The sequence below is a fragment of the Xiphophorus maculatus genome, chromosome 9 (genome assembly GCF_002775205.1).
Source record: "Xiphophorus maculatus strain JP 163 A chromosome 9, X_maculatus-5.0-male, whole genome shotgun sequence".
NCBI lineage: Eukaryota > Metazoa > Chordata > Actinopteri > Cyprinodontiformes > Poeciliidae > Xiphophorus > Xiphophorus maculatus.
Window position 1 is genome coordinate 9,727,272 of NC_036451.1, and position 17,531 is coordinate 9,744,802.

Sequence of the window (17,531 nt, forward strand, 5' to 3'; positions counted from 1 at the left end):
TTGTCCCGCCTGAAGGCCACAGCCCAGATGGAGGAGCGCTTGTTGGAGATTGTCACCCATTACTCTCCAGACAGCTCCCTCCGGTTGGCTGATGGCGTGCTGGGCTTCATCCAGCACCAGTTGGTCGAGCTGGTCAGAGACTGTCTGGACAAGTCTCAGAAAGGCCTGGTTACTTCCCGCTATTTCGCCGAGCTGCAGGAGAAGCTGGAAAAGCTGCTGCACGAGGTGAGAAAACAGGCAGCTGCTGAAATTATGTCAGAAATGGGCTTCCCAGATTTTACACAGGAGTTTCAAGCAAAAGATAATTGGTGGTAAAGTACTGGAAGCAGATTGATTGAGCTTGAGTGAAATGCGCAGGCACACAGGTCAGTCAATAATCATCTGGTAGGCACAGAAACACACAATAGATCTGGCAGCTGAAATCCTGTATGAAGGCTGGAGGCACTTTAAGCCAACATGGAAGAGTTTGTGAAAATTAAGCATAATCCCAAAACATTGAATATACATTAAAAATGTAAAACTTTGTAATTTAAAGGTGACTTATATTGTTATGCTGACAAAATACCGGTGGTCATAGCAGCTTCTTTCCCTGTCTGTGTTTTTACATAGTTGCAGGCATAGGGCATGGCCAACTTGTTGTACATCCAGCTGAATTGATAAGTCTGTTCCCATACAGTGGAACAAATTCTCTCTTCCACAAACATGACTTGATATTTGTTTCCCAGCTGTAGCTTTTTTCCATTTTCCTTTTTTTTGTTGAAGAGAAACATGGAGAAAGGAAAAAAAATCAAGAAATCTGACTTTATTTCTGCTGCAGTAGAACAGAAGCCATAAAAAATCAAGGTTTCCATTATACCTCTGGCTTAATGTCTTTTTAATGAAGTCTGTCCGAGTGACTGAACTTTTCTTCTTCTACTTTGCTGCACACTGCTACCCAGCTGACTGACAGAAATCTCCTGCTCTTTTCCCTTTGATTACAACAAAGACAGATTTAGCTGCATCCAGTTGTGAAAAATATGGACTACGATTGGTTTGTGAAAACTAAACAATTATCAACCCATTACTCTAATTAAGCTAATGCTGCTTTAAAAATGTGGTTAGCAAGCCACAAGCTTCATGTTGTTTAGTCAGCTGATTGCAGTAAATTATGCTACTTCAGTTAATCTGAAGAACAAATACATTGAAACAGGATAGATGTATACAATTTTGTGAAATAAGCACATTGGCTTAAAATGCTAATAAATTCAGCAAGTTTTTATTCTGAATTTGCCTTTTGCTTAAGACCATTTATTAAGTTAAATAGGGTTAAATGGCAAAATAAGTGCTATTTATAACTACAACTATAATAAGTAATTTGTTATATTACTTTGTAACATATGAAATATAATAAATTTCATGTTTTTTGTTAAAGCAATTAGATCATGTTTTATGTATTTTTGTTATAAATGTTGTAAATACTATGATGATATCTTGAAACAATCATATTTTTAACCCAGAATGCCTGGCCTAGTCAACAACTGGGACATAACTAGCAAACTCTTTCCTACTTTCCAGACTGTGATAGCAGGAACCTACTCAGCAGATAATTTTTTATCCATTTGTGCGATGTAAACACTACTTTGTGTTTACATTACCCTCTCTTGTAAAACATGACTGTTTGTGTGTGTTTTTTACAGATTACTAAAGGAGGGCTTAGTCTGAAACTTTGACATTTTTAGCTAAATTCTAGCTTTACACTTCAGTTTTTCATAATACAGTTTATATTTATTACAGTTAGCACTGCATATCTTTGTTTTTGGCATAACAAGTTGAGTAAAAACATAAAAGAGTACTGACAAGTTACTTAATGCTACCATGTGTAAAATTTTCCTCTTCCTGTTCCACACTTTCCCAGGCCTTTGAACGCTCTGAAAGTGAAGAGGTAACCGTCATCACCCAGCTGGTGCGGAAGATCCTCATCATAATCTCTCGGCCGGCTCGTCTGCTTGAATGCCTGGTAAGCTGCGGAAGAAGAAAAGCTCTTCCTAATTGAAAATAAGATAGTTAAATCTTATCTAGCTCTAGATTCCCCCTTGACATAGGACTGAAATGTTCTGGCTTTCATTTCTGCAGAAGTTCCCTAAATGAATTCGTTGTTATAACTCAAGTGCAAGAAACCTGCAATCAAATCCTTAAAACAGGGCTTCACTACAAACAATACGCTAGTCTCATCTAAAAATATTTGATTTTGTCAAATATTTGGATATGGAGTTTTGTTAGAAGTAATAAATCAGCAGGAACTAGACTTGAGGTGCTGATTAAGATCTTCGAGTGTGTTACACACCACACACACTGACAGGAGCCTAGCCTCAAACTCTCTTCTTTCATTACTCTTGGATGCTGTTGACAGGAGTTTGACCCAGAAGAGTTTTATCACCTGCTTGAGGCAGCAGAGGGTCACGCCAAAGTGGGCCAGGGGATCAAGATAGACATCCCACGGTACATCATCAGCCAGCTGGGTCTGACCCGAGACCTGCTGGAAGGTAAATTACAGCTGTTTTTTACCGAGTGTGGCTCACATGCATGTTTCTAGTAGCACAAAATCAACATTTTCGGATCAGTTTTGTTACCTGCCCTGGAAATGAGGTTTTCCACGTGAGATCTCTAATGTTATATCAGTATATATATGGGAAAATCACAGATACTTCATTGACAGTGTTGGTTACCGCAGAGCCTCTTCTTTTGGTTCTCTTAACACTTTTTATGATCACTTATACATGGTAAGAAATTCATGCTTACACCACAGGTATTCCATATGGAGAAGATGATCTGATTATAAGGCTGCATAAATTTGCATTTAAATAATCCCTTAGACGTCGCCGTAACTCCCTGACACTTAAAGCTAATAAGTTTCAGATATTAAGAAATGTAGCACTCAATGAGATAGATGTGTTTCTATAAAAAAAATCTCTGCTAATTTAATGGATAATTAGCTTAATTAGGATGAAACACCTTGTCTCCTCTGAACATAGTAATTTAACAGCAGTATGCAGAAGAGAATTCATCCTCATACTTCATCCATATGGAATAGAAGATCTGATAATGGCTTGCAGTGCCTTGCTGCATACATTTGCATGTTAATGTGGTTAATTTTATTGATGGGCTTAAAGCACTGTGAGCATTTATGCTCTTATGTAATCACGGTTGTGTTGAAGTAATTAAAGCCTTTTTTTGTTGATTAATTTACGGTGAAAGAATTTTGCCTCTTGAAAGAAAGATTTTTTTTTTCCACAAGTTATAGTCACCTCTTTTATTGTGGTGTGATTTAATTTGACCTTGATTCTGTAGCAGTTGAAGCTCTTGATGAAGAAAAACTCATCTTTTTAATTCAGGCTGCTCTTCAGGAAATCCCTTTAGGCTGATAAAACTTTCTAATCTAATTCTGCTTAGGGCTTTAGGCATGTACAGCTAAACACAATAAAGCTCAGATAGGAGTATCAGATTCCTGAGAAAACTCCTTGGGAGAATGAAATAGTAGATGAGGATATTTTGTGTGCTAGTAATCAATCTCATTCTGGTTTTGCACAGACATGGTGCAGCTTGAACATGACGCCAGTCCTTCAGTGTCAGTCGAGCCAGAACCTGCTGTAGAGGTAAGTCTTCAGCGTTTGATATAAGGAAGGGACTTGACTTGTCACTGAAAGTATAAGACTCAATAAACTCTAAACATACTTCTTTTAAATTTCTTTAAACTTGTTCTGGAGAATCTATTTCCTTCAGTGCAGTGGGATTTTTCGATCTCGAAATGGCACTATAAACATTTAAATGAGTATTAATTTCTTATCTCATTAGCAATGTCAGTGTTGTTTATACACAACTTTGCACAAATGTAAACTGAATTAGCCATAAAACTATGACCAATTGTTTTATAATGTGTATATATTCTCCTTTTGCTACAAGTACAGTCCTAGATTGTCACACCTTTTTATTTGGACGTGCTCTTTGGTGCAGAGCCGTCTAGAGCACGTTCTGGAAGGTTGGACTATTCTCCCACCACATCTAACTTTTTTTTCTTTGGAATAAAAGCTGAAGAGTTTCAAGCCAAAATCTCAAACTTCTTGCAGTTTTTCTCCAACATTGCAGAAAATAGCTAATATTCACTTTAAACCTCCCACTCTATACTTTATTTCTTTTACATTCAGCCAGAATGCTACAAACCTTCCTCTCCTCTTTAATTTGTCCAGAATAAAGCCCCACAGACACTAACTCCAACCCGAAGGAAACCTCTAGAGAGGGATTTTGAGACCATCAAACTCATCAGTAATGGAGCTTATGGGTAAGAGGTTTGACCTGACCAAACCGTTCCTCCACATCTTCATATTGTGGTATTATGAGCATTATTCTTTTATTTAAACAGGGCGGTATATTTGGTCCGCCACAAAGAGACACGGCAGCGGTTTGCCATGAAGAAGATAAACCGCCAGAACCTAGTGCTGAGGAACCAGATCCAACAGGCGTTTGTGGAGCGGGACATCCTGACTTTTGCTGAGAACCCCTTCGTTGTCTCCATGTTCTGCTCTTTTGAGACACGACGCCACCTCTGCATGGTCATGGAGTACGTAGAAGGTAAACTTCAGCAATTGAGCCTCTAAAGCTTAACTTTGACACTTGAGAACATTTGCCTAAATCTGAACTAGGTTGATAAAGCACATATACTTTTTGGGGGGTGCCTAATATTTCCACAAGAAATGCAAAGATGAAAAATCCTGTAGTCTAGCAATCAGGTTTCATCATGTTTGAAATAGGAAATTGTTAAACAATCGTTTTTTATTGTTTTCTGTATTTTTTTTTAGGTGGAGATTGTGCCAACTTGCTGAAGAATATGGGCCCCCTGCCTGTAGAAATGTCAAGAATGTACTTTGCTGAGACAGTCCTGGCACTTGAGTACCTTCACAACTATGGCATTGTGCACCGAGATCTTAAACCTGACAAGTGAGAAACGTTTCACTGTTGCTAAATTAACACCAAGATTCCCTTCCTTTTTTCTTTTATCAAATCAGAATTTGGAATAATGAATTGTTTGTGCTTCATGTTTTTTCACCTTCCAGTTTGTTGATCACATCCATGGGCCACATTAAGTTAACCGACTTTGGACTGTCTAAAATCGGCTTGATGAACATGACCACCAACCTGTATGAGGGTCACATAGAAAAAGACACGAGGGAATTTGTAGACAAACAGGTAAAACACAGTCAGATGGAAGACGAACAAACAGCTTAAAAAGAAACGACAGAACTGATCTCTGTTTGTCTGCTCATGCAGGTGTGCGGCACTCCCGAGTACATTGCTCCAGAGGTGATCCTCAGACAGGGCTATGGAAAGCCGGTGGACTGGTGGGCGATGGGGATCATCCTGTACGAGTTCCTGGTTGGCTGTGTTCCATTTTTTGGAGACACACCTGAAGAGCTTTTTGGGCAGGTTGTCAGTGGTGAGTGTTGATATGAAAATGTATTCAAATGTATTCATTCATGCATTTTCTTCTTGCTATAACATAATTGTCCGGTTGGTGATTACATTATTGTCAGAATCTGTTAGCAAACTGATGTTGTGCTCACAGAACTGGTGGCAATAAGTCTGGGTTCACCTTCAAACACAGGGTTTGTACTGGTGCTTGAAATCCTTGAAAAGTCTCAAATTTCAATTCAATATTTTCAAGGTTCAGAAAGTGCCTGATTTCTGTATTAAGTCCTTGAAGTACTTGATATTCAGACTGCACAATTTTGTAATAAAATACAATCTAACATTTGATTAAAAACCTAAATTTGGAAACAGTTATTTACATTTGAAACCAGATATTTTTATGGGAAAAATGTCTGAAGCCCTGCAGCCCTATTTAAAGCCAAAATGGTTGATTTCTTTTTATTCTAATTACTCACATAGAAGCCAATCAAATTTGCCCAATGCAGATGATCTGTTTAGGAGAAAAAACATTGTTTTATTTAGAAAAATGTTAAAGATCATTTAATCAATTGGTTAAATGTGTTGTGTTTATTTAATTCTTAGATGAAATCATTTGGCCAGAAGGAGACGATGCCTTACCTGCTGATGCTCAGGACCTAATCACCCGCCTACTGTGGCAAAGCCCTTTAGAACGACTGGGAACAGGTACAGTTCATTAAAAAACAATCTAATTAGTTGATTAAAATTCACTTAGATTGTAATTCATTTAAAAAAGTATTTATAGAGAGCCGTAGCAGCTCTGAACTTGAACTATTGTTTGATTAAAGCTTGAAACTGAGTACCTTGTGGATGCAGGTGGCACCACTGAGGTCAAGCAGCATCCTTTCTTTGTGGGTTTGGACTGGAATGGACTCCTCAGACAAAAAGCAGAGTTCATTCCTCAGCTGGAAGCAGAAGATGACACCAGCTACTTTGACAGTAAGCTCCAGTTAAGAGTCTGTGCTGCAAAGCACAACATAGCAGTGGACAGGGCTGTTTTCCTAACCTTGCTCCCAGAGGATTTCTGACCATTAGCATCTAAACACCCACACAGACACACACAGCCCAGTCCAGTGTCTTCTTTTCATTAACCTGCAAATACACCAGAGAGTCACACAGTAGTTTAAAGCTAATTTTTTTTTACATCTTAATATATGAAACTTGTTTATTTGTCAATAACATACAAGATTTTTGTCCCCATCTGAAACATACCCGGCTTGTCAGTTACAGTCAAATTTGTTGTCTTTTGTTGTTTGTTTTTTGAACATTTGACTTAAGCCACACAAGTGCTGAAAAACAAAAGTAACAGCTCCTTTTTCAGCTTTCTACTATACTTAATAACCAAATCAGTGAACATTTTAATTTGAAATTTGAAGATGAAAATGTCAGCTTTTTGAAATGTGTTTACAAAGAAGTAAGAGTCCAAATAATTAGTTCTATATTGTGTTTAGTATTTAGACTCCACCACGCTTTTTGTTTGCAGTTCATGCTCCTGTAGTTCTTAGTTTCTTCTCTTTTTGTGTGAAGCTCGTTCTGATCGCTACCATCATTTGGCGTCTGACGAAGATGAAGAAACTAATGATGAAGAGTCATCTTTAGAAATCAGGCAGTTTTCCTCCTGGTCTCATCGTTTCAGTAAGGTAAAAACTGCTACGTCCAACATCAAAAACAAACTGTTGAACAGGTTGTTCTTTGTTTCAAAAAAATACACCTTGGATTCAAAATAGTAAGGTTTTTGTTAATGCTGATTGTACAGTAATTCCTGATTCCATCCTCCCTCTTTTTCCCCGCTATTTCTCTCTCAAGGTTTACAGCAGCACAGAACATCTGGCAACACCATCCAACCTGAGCTTCTCTTCAGACCGCAGCCACAGCGAAGAGAAGGAGGACCGTGGTGATGTCGGGGGGCTGAGTCTGTCCCTGAGCCCAGCAGATGGCTGTTTGGATAGCAGGCACTCTGCACGCATGGCCAGGTGAGCAGTTGTAAACATTTGTGCTGCGATTAATTTTTTTAGGGCTTCTAAGCAGACAATTGAGGAAACAGGTGATAAACGTTGGAGGTCTTGTGTGTGTTGACTTGATAGCTTGATTTTCTACCAGATGATATTTTCATAAATTCACTGTTTGGCTTTTTGCAGCCTTCGCCCTCGGGCATCCTCCAGTTCCTCACAGTCTGAAAGGAGCGCGAGTCCCCTGGTGATGAGCAGCACCCATAGCCTGGAAACAATGCCCCGCTTCGCCCTCTCCACCGACGATGAAGGTACACCCTGACCTTACACATTTTCAATCACAATTAGGCTACATTCACAGACCAGGCAAATGTGGCCCAGATTTGTGCCACTTCCATATGTGGTACTAAATCAGATATGTATCCAATTGTTTTCAAAGCTTTTGCGTCACTGATGTGAGACATGCATCTTAATTCTGCACCAATAGAAGCTAGATGTGGTAAATCCAGACATAAACAAAGGCTAAAAATTATAATTTTGAAAAAAAATTTGTCCGTGAAGCACATCACATCACATCACAATCCCACCACTCATAGTTCTTCTCTTAAGAAGTTCCAGTTAATGCTCCACTGAAGCTCGTTGGTTTTAGTTATTTGTTTCTGTTAGTTTCCTTTGTGTTTTTATGATCTTGTGATGATAACATTGACTCCATTGCTCAGCAACTTAAAATTAATCATTAGATAACGGCATTCCTTTTTTACTGCCATAAACAGTTTGCTGCTGTGTGACTTCTACATTCTTCTTCTGCATATGTGGGTCACTTTGGGGTTGTAAACCGCATAGATGTGGTCGCATTACTAGTAGTATACAAGACCAATACTAAAAAAAATTTGGATTTCAGCAAAAAAAAAATCACAATAAAGCATCAAGATCTGCTGTGAGAATGTAGCCTTAGTTGCTTCAAAAACAGTGGAAATATTATTTACCATCTACGTTTGTCATCTGCAGCTGAAGTGGTGGTGTCAAACCTCCGAAGGATCCGGATTCGCAGCAACAGCACTGGAGCCAAACACTCGTCCCCCAAGGACCCAGTCGGCCCCCGACGCTTTGGGAACCAGCTGGAGACACCGGACAGACAGAGGCTTCCCTGCGGAGGAAAGGTTCCCAAATCAGCGTCTGTCTCAGCCCTGTCCCTCATCATCACTGCAGGTGCGCAGACGTCCAGCAGAGCAAAGGATAATATCAGCAGTTTCATTTTCTGAGATTTTAAACATAATAAAGCAAACAACTGAGAAGCAGAGGAGGGGATCACCAAGCTGAGATTTATAACTTGGAATAATAAAGTAGATATTAATATTCTACTGTATCTTAATGTTTGTTTCAGATGACTCACCAAGCGGCCTCCAGCCCAGTCCCATTTCTCCACGTTCGCTGTCTTCCAACCCCTCGTCTCGTGACTCGTCGCCTAACAGAGACTTCTCCTTCAGCCCCACCAGCTTAAAGCCTCCGATTGTCATCCACACGTCGGGGAAGAAGTACGGCTTCACCCTGCAGGCCATCCGGGTCTACATGGGTGACAGCGACGTCTACACTGTCCATCATATGGTGTCGGTGGGTTCTTCTGTTTTTGCTTGTTTTGGATGATCTCAGCCTTAAAGAGGTGATTATGTAATGCTGAAATAAAACTCCTCTGCTGGTTGTTTAAAAAGAGTGTGGAGGAGTGCAGCCCAGCTCACCAGGCAGGTCTCCGCACCGGAGACCTCATCACCCACGTGAATGGAGAGTCTGTGCAGGGCCTGGTCCACCCAGAGCTGATAGAGCTGCTGCTGAAGGTATAGTCTCCTGTTGGGCCGATGTTCAGTTGACCTTTCTTTATTTTATTAAAAGTTGCTTTAATACCTTTATTCTTGTGAAACGTGCAGAGTGGCAACAAAGTGGCTCTGCAGACCATAGCCTTGGAGAACACATCAATCAAAGTGGGTCCAGCCAGGAAGACCAAACACAAAGGCAAAATGGCCCGACGCAGCAAGAAGAGCAGAAAAAGAGATAATTACGACAGGTAAAGAGCTAAGCTATCAGACGCAGCTCTGCTGCCCTAGTCATCATCATTTGTTAACTTTGTCAGGCTTGTAAAGGACAGCAATGTCTCCCCCTACTGTTTGACTGATGGTAAAGTTTATCATCATGCAACTTTTTTTTTTCAGGTTTTGCAACATTGCAGCACAAACTGCAATGTATTTATTGAGGTTTTGTGTAATATACCAACACAAAGTATATTTTTAATTTCAAAAATGTAAGAAATCATTTTTGCGGCACAAATCCTTGTGTCGCAAAGAGGAAAACGCATAAGGCACTGGAACATTTGAACTGTGAAAAAAACTGCGACTTATTAATATACTGTACTCTTTAAGTGTTGAAAAATTGAGGAAAAGGCCAATTGAAATCTTTGGGTGAATTTCTTCCAGTCATATTTGCTCCTGTTCTGCTTTTTAGACGACGGACCATCCTAAAGAAGCTGTCCAAGCAGAGTACGGTGATGCATAGCAGCCGCAGCTTCTCTTCAGGTCTTCATCACTCCGTTTCCTCCAGTGAGAGCCTCCCAGGCTCCCCGACACACAGCTTGTCCCCCGGCCCCTCTACACCCTGCAGGAGCCCAGCACCAGATCATCAGGGCTGTGGTGAGGCAACCTTACAGACGTCCTAAAGTTCTGGTGGATTTAGGCAGAGTTGGAGAGTAAAAGATTACATTTACTTGAGTAACATTTTGGGAAAAAAAGAGTATTTTTACTTGTGTAATATTATTATAAGGTATCACTACTCTTACTTGAGTAAAATTTCTGCCCACTGTGAGTAACTTCTCTGAATGAAGACAAACTTGTTTTAACCAAATATTCATCAGACACACACCTGCAGTTTTTATTAGCTTCATAAGTTTTATATTGAAATAAACTGATTTGGATAAATGTCTTTTTTTGTTAAATTTTAATTATGTCACTTGTATGATTTATTTTTATTTTGATCTTGAAAATGTCAAAAATTTCAACATAACTTTATATTTTGGTTTGTTCGATGTTATTTTCAAATATCAAATTATTTATGTTTTGATCAGTTACTCAATACTTGAGTGAACATTTTACCAAATACATTTTTACTTGTAATCGAGTAATTACTTGGACAGCTACTTTTTACTTTTACTTGAGTAAAAATATGCTGAAGTAGTTTTACTATTACTTGAGTACAATTCTTGGATACTCTACCCACCTCTGTATTTAGGGAGTTATTATTGGTGGTTTTTGCATAATATTTTAATATATTTTTTGATTATTGTCTTCTCCTTCCTTTTCAGACAACTCTCCCCAGAGTACGTCTCCTTGCTCCAGTTCCCCCAGTTCTCCTGCTACACACATTCGGCCCAACTCTCTGCACGGTCTTGGCTCCAAGCTCAGCACTCAGCGCTTCACCAAGGTGGGCCGTCGGAAGTCCACCAGCAACATCCCACCCTCTCCTCTGGCCTGCAACTCTTCCTCGTCCTCCAACCAGCCTCTGTCCCCACAGCGCTCGCCGTCCCCTCTGCCAGGCTTTGCCAAAACTCTCCACACTTATCACGGTAAAACCTTATCGCCCCCCACCATCGTCCGGCACGTCGTCCGGCCCCGCAGCGCAGAGCCCCCTCGCTCCCCATTACTCAAGCGGGTGCAGTCAGCGGAGAAATTGTCTGGTGTGTACCATGCCGATAAGAAGTCGTACGCCCCCCGCAGGCACACGCTGGAGGTGCCGTTTTATTGTGAGGGTGACCTGCTAGGTGACTCTGAGGTAGAGGGGACCTGTGGAAGCTTTTACATCGGAGCAGACCACAGCAGACTGGGAGCCTATGGGGGCTGTCAAAGGACGGAGCGGTCGGAGCAGCTGGTCGTTATGCGCAAACTCAACCTGTCTGAGCGACGGGACTCCTTCAAAAAGCAGGAGGCGGTGCAGGAGGTGAGCTTCGACGAGCCAGAGGAGAAAAGCAGCAGCAGCAGCTTGGTGACGGGAATCGGCGCATCTCCACTACTCCAAACAAGACCCCTGCAGCAGCAGAAGCACAGGATGACGTGGATGTCAAGTCGGCCGCAGAGCAGAGAGGAAGTGGAGCTGGAAGTGCCAGTGGTCAGGAGATTCACCCTGGTCCCTCAGATCGCTGTGCAGGGTTCAACAGAGAGCGAGGAGCAGGATGAGTGGGAGCCCTGCTCAGACGGAGAGGATGGAAATGAAGACCCCGAGGTGGAGATCGTTCCGTCCCAGCAGCAACAATCAGAGCATCCTGCGTCTGATCAGTCTCAGTCAGCGGGAGACGCTTCCTCAGCTCATCAGCCCCAGAGCGCAGAGAGAAATGAGGAAACCCGGCAAAAAGAAAACCCCAAAAAGTGACGCTTTATTGCTTTGTAGGGAACTTTGAAGGAAGCTCAGCTGTTTCCGCTTAAACCCAAATGAACTAAACTCACGGAAGAAGCTCCTACTTGAATTTTGTATGGGAAAAGTTTGCGGACTTTGTGGTTGTATTTATTATGTTAGTAAGAATAAGAGGGACGAGGAAAGGTTCTCATCATCTGAACAGCCAAGGTTAAAGCTTTTTGTATCCATAAAATGTGCTTTTATGTTTTTGAATGGTTTTTTGTTTTCTAAAAATGTCTATTTTTTAAGGAAATTGTGGTGGTATCGAGGCAATGCTGGATAATTGTAGGACCAAATGGAGTGATAAGTCTTTATAGAAATTAGGATTAGTTTTTTTCCCCTCTGAGTGTCTGCATTTGAAAGGGCAGCTTTAGATGTACGGATGACTATTAGTCTTTTACTCACACTGCGAGGTACATGATTTATTCATGATTTCAGCCACAGAAGACAACATTCTTGGACTTTGTTGCTTGGCCTCTGTGTTTTGTGGCTTTATAGCATTTTATTTTATTTTAAAATTGATTATTTGTGTTTCTTGCAAAGCTCTGGTTTTTTTTCATTCACATTTAACCAATCAGAGCTGAGCAGTGTCTCAAATCCCACTGAGACTCCATCTGGGTGAAACTTTGAAGTGCAATCTGTTGCGAAGACTAAAAGATCCGTAGAGTTTGAAGTGCCACGATATCAGAGCACCATCCTCCTAAGCCATATCTCTGATGCTACAACCAACAACTCTACATGAAGCATTTTTAAAGCAACTCTTCCCCACTGGCATCCCAATCTTCAAATAGGACAATCATGAAGATGTGGATTTTGCGGCTTTTCCAAGTGCGACATTGCTTTGTGTCACGCTGCAACGTCTTGCTCCAACCTGCTGAGCTGCCAAATTGAAAGAGTTTTAAAGAAAACAGGATTGATTTTTGTTTATTTAAATCCTCGTTGTGTTTATCTTATGACAGTTTTTACCTGCTGTCTCAATTAAAAAACCCACATTGTTTACTGTTATCTTTCTTCTGTGTTGTGAGAAAGACCAAGCATCATTGACCTGTTCTACGTTCTTTATTGTGTAGTCGTGTCGTGTTTACATCAGTCGGGGGAAAGTGCACTATTTTGACATACGTTTTGTAACTAAATGTGAAAGGTGGCTGGGAATCGGCATAGAGACACGTTTTCAGTGAATCTGAGTCCTGGAGCTCTTTGAACTAAAGCTGTTCCGTGTGTATATTTTGATAGTGAAGCTTTTGTGCATCTCCAAATGTGTTGGAGGAGGTTTTACTGTATGCACAGGGACAATGACAAATTGAGGAAATAGGATTCAATTTGTTTGGTTATATTTGACATATTTTCTGTAGAGAGTTTTGGGGTTGTTTTTCTTTTTTCTTTTAGTGGTTCTGGTTTGTAGCGATTTGTTATCTGTTAATTGTTGATGAGTCAATCAAGCTCTCTTTTCTCCCATCAGGTCCTCAAATCTGATGAAAATCTTGCATATTGCTGTTGTTACTGAAATGGAGTGATCACTTTATGGCTCAGTTCTTTCTGCAGTCCGACTGAAATGTTTACAACGAACAAACATGTGATGTACTATATGAATACTTTATATCACATGGCTGTATTTGATGAGACTATCCTGTTTGATACCATGGAAGAAAAATGCAGAAGTTCTATATCTGTTTTTCTATTGAAGTTATTTGTTCCTAGGGAGTAATTTGGTACTGAACTGTTTTTGTATGTTTACATCCACATAAGTAGAAAGATCATCAGCTTTTTTGCTGCCTCATTTCTGAGAATTCATATAAAAAGCACAGTGGGGAGTGTTGAAGGGAAATGTAGTTCAGACCACTAGATTTGTGCACCTACAGAAGCCAAGTAAGCACTAAACCCGGTTTATCATGTGATGATTATCTTGGAGGGGAGGTTATGTTTTAATCTTATAAGATGGTGTAACGTCCATCCATTTTCTGTACACCCTTTTAGTGAAGATCTCCATCACATGTTTTTATATGTATCATCACTGTGCTGATCACCACCTACTGAAGGTTTAATGCAGCTGCCTTTAAGGCCACTGAAGATCAGCAGATGCAAAGTCAGCTGCTTTTTAAAAAGCTCTCAATGAACAAACCGGCAGGTTTATAAGCTGTTGTACATGTGCACGTGTTCTCCTGTGGTCTCCTCCGTTCAGTGCATGCTGCATGAGACAAGCACACAGCTGTAATACTTGACTGCATGGTATACCGGCGTTGCTGCCCTGTACTGTGTTTTCTTGTGCAAAGAATAAACTTTGTATTTCTCTTTGACACCTTTGTTTTATTGACTTTTGATTCATTGAAACCAGGTTTTAAGCCAAACTCTGGTTGATGTTACAATAGGCTTCTGTTTATTGGGTTTTTTTTTATCTATTGCAGAGCAGTAAGGTTTATAAAATTAAATTTGACAATATAAGAAACTGCATTCAAGAAATTAAAGCAAATGTTCTGTACTCGCAGATCTTACTTTAGGTTCACGGACGTGATGAATGTGTAAAATTTGCTGAAGTGTGCTCAAAGTAAAGAAAATAACCTCTGTTACATAAGTTTTAAGAAAAAGGCAAAAAAGATACACTATTATTGTCTTTTGATCATTCTTGACTAAATAAGAAAAAAATCAACTTCTTACCAAAATGTTTGTCTCTTTCAAATTAAAAGACGAGAAGCAACAGTAAAGCAAGCAAAAATAATCTTAAGTGTGAAGCAAAGTTGATTTACTACAGAAATTAGAACTCTATGAATGTTAGGAAAAAGTGTAAAATTAACAGTAGTCCATACTTGTATATTTTCCCTATAAATAAAAGGCTATATCCCTACTAAACTTTAACAACAGTTAATTCTTTTTGACTGCTAGTGAGTGTGGCTAAAGATAAACTAAATTTTGAACTCTAGAAGAAGAAATTAAAGTTTCCACAAGTTTTTAGATTACTTTTAAAACTATATCGCTGTTACTGTATCAGTTCATTTTCGGTACCAAAATAGGTAATTAGTTCAAAAGGGAAAATCAACATTATAACTCGAGTAAATTACATACTCTGTTATCTTTTCGGAGTTGTAGATATGGATGAATGTGGGCAAGAAGGTTCTCCTGTAGTGGTCAGTATCAGAGCAAATCTGAAGAAGCCTCTGACTAAAGACAGTACTATGTCATCATGTAGAGAATACTCAGGGCTGTCTGTAGCGTTTTTCATTTTATGAAAGAATCTCTTCTACAGCCATCTCACCATACCACAAAGTGGTCCACCAGCTCTCTGTACTTACTGTCCATCTCTTATTCCCAACAACTGGGTCGTCTGAGTGCTTCTGCAGGTGACAGGACTCTGTTCTGTGACAAAAGGTGAAGTAAAGCATAAATTTTAAAATCACATAAAATTGTGAGTCCTTAAGTGTAAAACAGGCGCTCTTATTTAAAAAGACCCTTTGATGAATCTAACAAGAGGTAAAACGTTGTATTGTACTTCTCTTTGAAATCCAGCAGTTCTCCTATGTGGCAGGTGGGTGTCACTGCTGTGCTGAGAAGCGCTGTGACACCACAGAAGAAGCTTCGTGTCCTTCACAACAACAGCTAGCATGGCTACTGCTACTAAAATCATCCAGAGGCTTCGAAATGTACTGGCTGGGGTAAGAAATAAAGTTATAGTCATAGAACTAAAATAAACTTTGATAATCCGGGATTTATTTATTAAATGGTGTCCTGGTGATGATAAATCCGGACGGTTAGCACAGCGAGGCAGCGGTTCTGTTAGCTAATGTTGAACAGCGTTAATGAGAAGTAAACTCTATGTAGATTTGATTGAAATGCAACGTTTGCACTGCATAAACATAAACCTTCACTTTTTTTTTATTTCCCAGCATGACTTGCAAGCCAAGCTGCAGCTGCGTTACGAGGAGATAGCAAAGAGGTAATGTTTAATCCACCGTGCTGTGAAATGTGGAGTTATTTTTTGCCCTCTAGAAACGCACAATTTAACTAAAAAGAATACCTTAATTTTGACAACACCTGGATTCAATAATGAAGACATTACCACCTGGATTCTTAGGATACAAAGCAGTTATTTGATTCAGATGTGTTGGACCAGAGACACATCTAGAAGTATCTTGCCTCATAGATTGTCACAGCCACATCCTCTTTCAGCATAGATTAAAGGGTTTGTATCCGTCTTTAAATTGTACCCACATTTGTTTCTGGTTCCCAAAGTATGTGCATGTTTGCCATTGTTTAAAGTTGGAATTTAATACAAAGAACATGTACAAACCACAGATCTCAGTGCTTCAAAATTTGTAATTTGTTGTTACACTAACTACTTGCATGTTAGTCAGTGAACATATAGCCATTATATGCAGAAAATCTTTAGTAACTTAACCTAAAATTCTGCACTCTTAAGACATGAATTCATAAAATGTAATGATTTGAAAAGATTACCATTTAGCATCTGTTAGCTCCAGATTGCCATATACAGTCAAGATACAAATCATGTACACCATCCTGCCAATCATGGTTTACCGATTGGGTCTTTATTTGATTGAAAAAAGAAATAACACTTTAAAATAATTTAAAGTGTACAAAAGCCCAGCCCACATATTAGACACATTTATTTTCTGTAGATAAAGAAAAATAATTAAAAGCCAATTTGAAGTTTCACACAGATTCAATGCAGTAAGATCTTTGAAGGCGGTGTTACTGATGTCTGTCCATGTTTTATAAGGACACAGCCACCACCTAAGCTGCCCGTAGGCCCGAGCCACAAGTTTGCCAACAACTATTATTGCACCCGAGACGGCCGGAGAGAGTCGGTACCCGCCACGGTCGTGATGTCTTCACAGAAGGCTCTTACTGCTGGGAGGTAAAATAAAATTGTCTGACTTTTTTGAGCATGTTAAGCTCCGCCAGTGTTAAAGTAAACCATTTACAGTTCTTTTTTTAAGACAATAGATCTGGTCCACTTTTCAAAGAGGTCATTTACTTTTCATGTGTCAATTTCTAATGTTTTCTTAACAATGTTTGATATGTTTCAGTGAGGTTGCTAAGACAACAAAGGCTCCCGTGACACCTGGAACTGTTTATGAACCCCCACCACTGTCCACAGATCAGCCGTACCTCTGAGCAGCAACCTGAGCCTCCTGATTACTTCTGCTGTTGTTGTATCTTGTACAATAGAATAAATTGTGAATAAAATATGCTATTTCAAGTTTTTGTTTCTGATTTATTCATCATAACAACTATGTAAGAATTTGACATGTAAATTTTTCAACTCAGACATAAGAATATATCCAGTTGAACAAATTTTCTGCCAATCATGTGAATTAGGACAAGCTTTTTGTTATTAACTTGTGAGTCAAAAATCTTAACTGTCAACTTTGCCCTATAAACAAAGTAAAGAGGACAGAGTGATATTGAAAGGTAACAGTAAGTAACATAAGAGCATATGTTTGTGACTTGATGACATTTGTCAAAACAAGTGAATAAATTGATATTGGAAAACAAACATGGCTTTAGGCTGGAAATAGTTTTTAATATCAGAGCACTGAGGTTGTTTATCAAAAAGTGATCACAGATGGATAAACTCAACTCTGGATAGTTGAGTAAAATGACTTGGTTTTTGTTTTACTTTGTGTTTTTGGTTGGTTTAGGATATGAGAAAATATACAC

At 39.5% G+C, this 17,531-nt stretch overlaps 2 protein-coding genes across 4 annotated transcripts in view; both read left to right on the top strand.

Moving 5' to 3' along the window:
* The window catches only part of mast3 (microtubule associated serine/threonine kinase 3), a 37,215-nt gene extending 23,063 nt beyond the window's left edge, over window positions 1–14,152 (top strand). For 2 of the 3 annotated variants that reach the window (XM_014469984.2, XM_023339743.1), the window contains 20 exons: window positions 16–225; window positions 1,895–1,996; window positions 2,390–2,522; window positions 3,568–3,632; window positions 4,224–4,315; window positions 4,397–4,605; window positions 4,833–4,971; window positions 5,088–5,220; window positions 5,302–5,467; window positions 6,043–6,144; window positions 6,295–6,417; window positions 7,006–7,118; window positions 7,285–7,451; window positions 7,617–7,738; window positions 8,436–8,636; window positions 8,812–9,038; window positions 9,137–9,259; window positions 9,350–9,486; window positions 9,921–10,105; window positions 10,774–14,152. In XM_014469984.2, coding sequence (XP_014325470.1) covers window positions 16–225; window positions 1,895–1,996; window positions 2,390–2,522; window positions 3,568–3,632; window positions 4,224–4,315; window positions 4,397–4,605; window positions 4,833–4,971; window positions 5,088–5,220; window positions 5,302–5,467; window positions 6,043–6,144; window positions 6,295–6,417; window positions 7,006–7,118; window positions 7,285–7,451; window positions 7,617–7,738; window positions 8,436–8,636; window positions 8,812–9,038; window positions 9,137–9,259; window positions 9,350–9,486; window positions 9,921–10,105; window positions 10,774–11,834 — 3,810 coding nt within the window. In that variant the 3' untranslated portion in view covers window positions 11,835–14,152. The remainder of the gene's footprint in view (window positions 1–15; window positions 226–1,894; window positions 1,997–2,389; window positions 2,523–3,567; window positions 3,633–4,223; window positions 4,316–4,396; window positions 4,606–4,832; window positions 4,972–5,087; window positions 5,221–5,301; window positions 5,468–6,042; window positions 6,145–6,294; window positions 6,418–7,005; window positions 7,119–7,284; window positions 7,452–7,616; window positions 7,739–8,435; window positions 8,637–8,811; window positions 9,039–9,136; window positions 9,260–9,349; window positions 9,487–9,920; window positions 10,106–10,773) is intronic. The other variant, XM_014469985.2, reaches the window with a different exon arrangement.
* Window positions 14,153–15,385: 1,233 nt separating this feature from the next.
* On the top strand, window positions 15,386–17,070 carry ndufa7 (NADH:ubiquinone oxidoreductase subunit A7). Its single transcript, XM_005802313.3, has 4 exons — window positions 15,386–15,502; window positions 15,734–15,783; window positions 16,588–16,725; window positions 16,898–17,070. Exons 1-4 carry the CDS (start codon window positions 15,452–15,454, stop codon window positions 16,983–16,985), a joined length of 327 nt encoding a protein of 108 aa, XP_005802370.1. The 5' UTR covers window positions 15,386–15,451; the 3' UTR covers window positions 16,986–17,070.
* The last annotated feature ends 461 nt before the right edge of the window (window positions 17,071–17,531 follow it).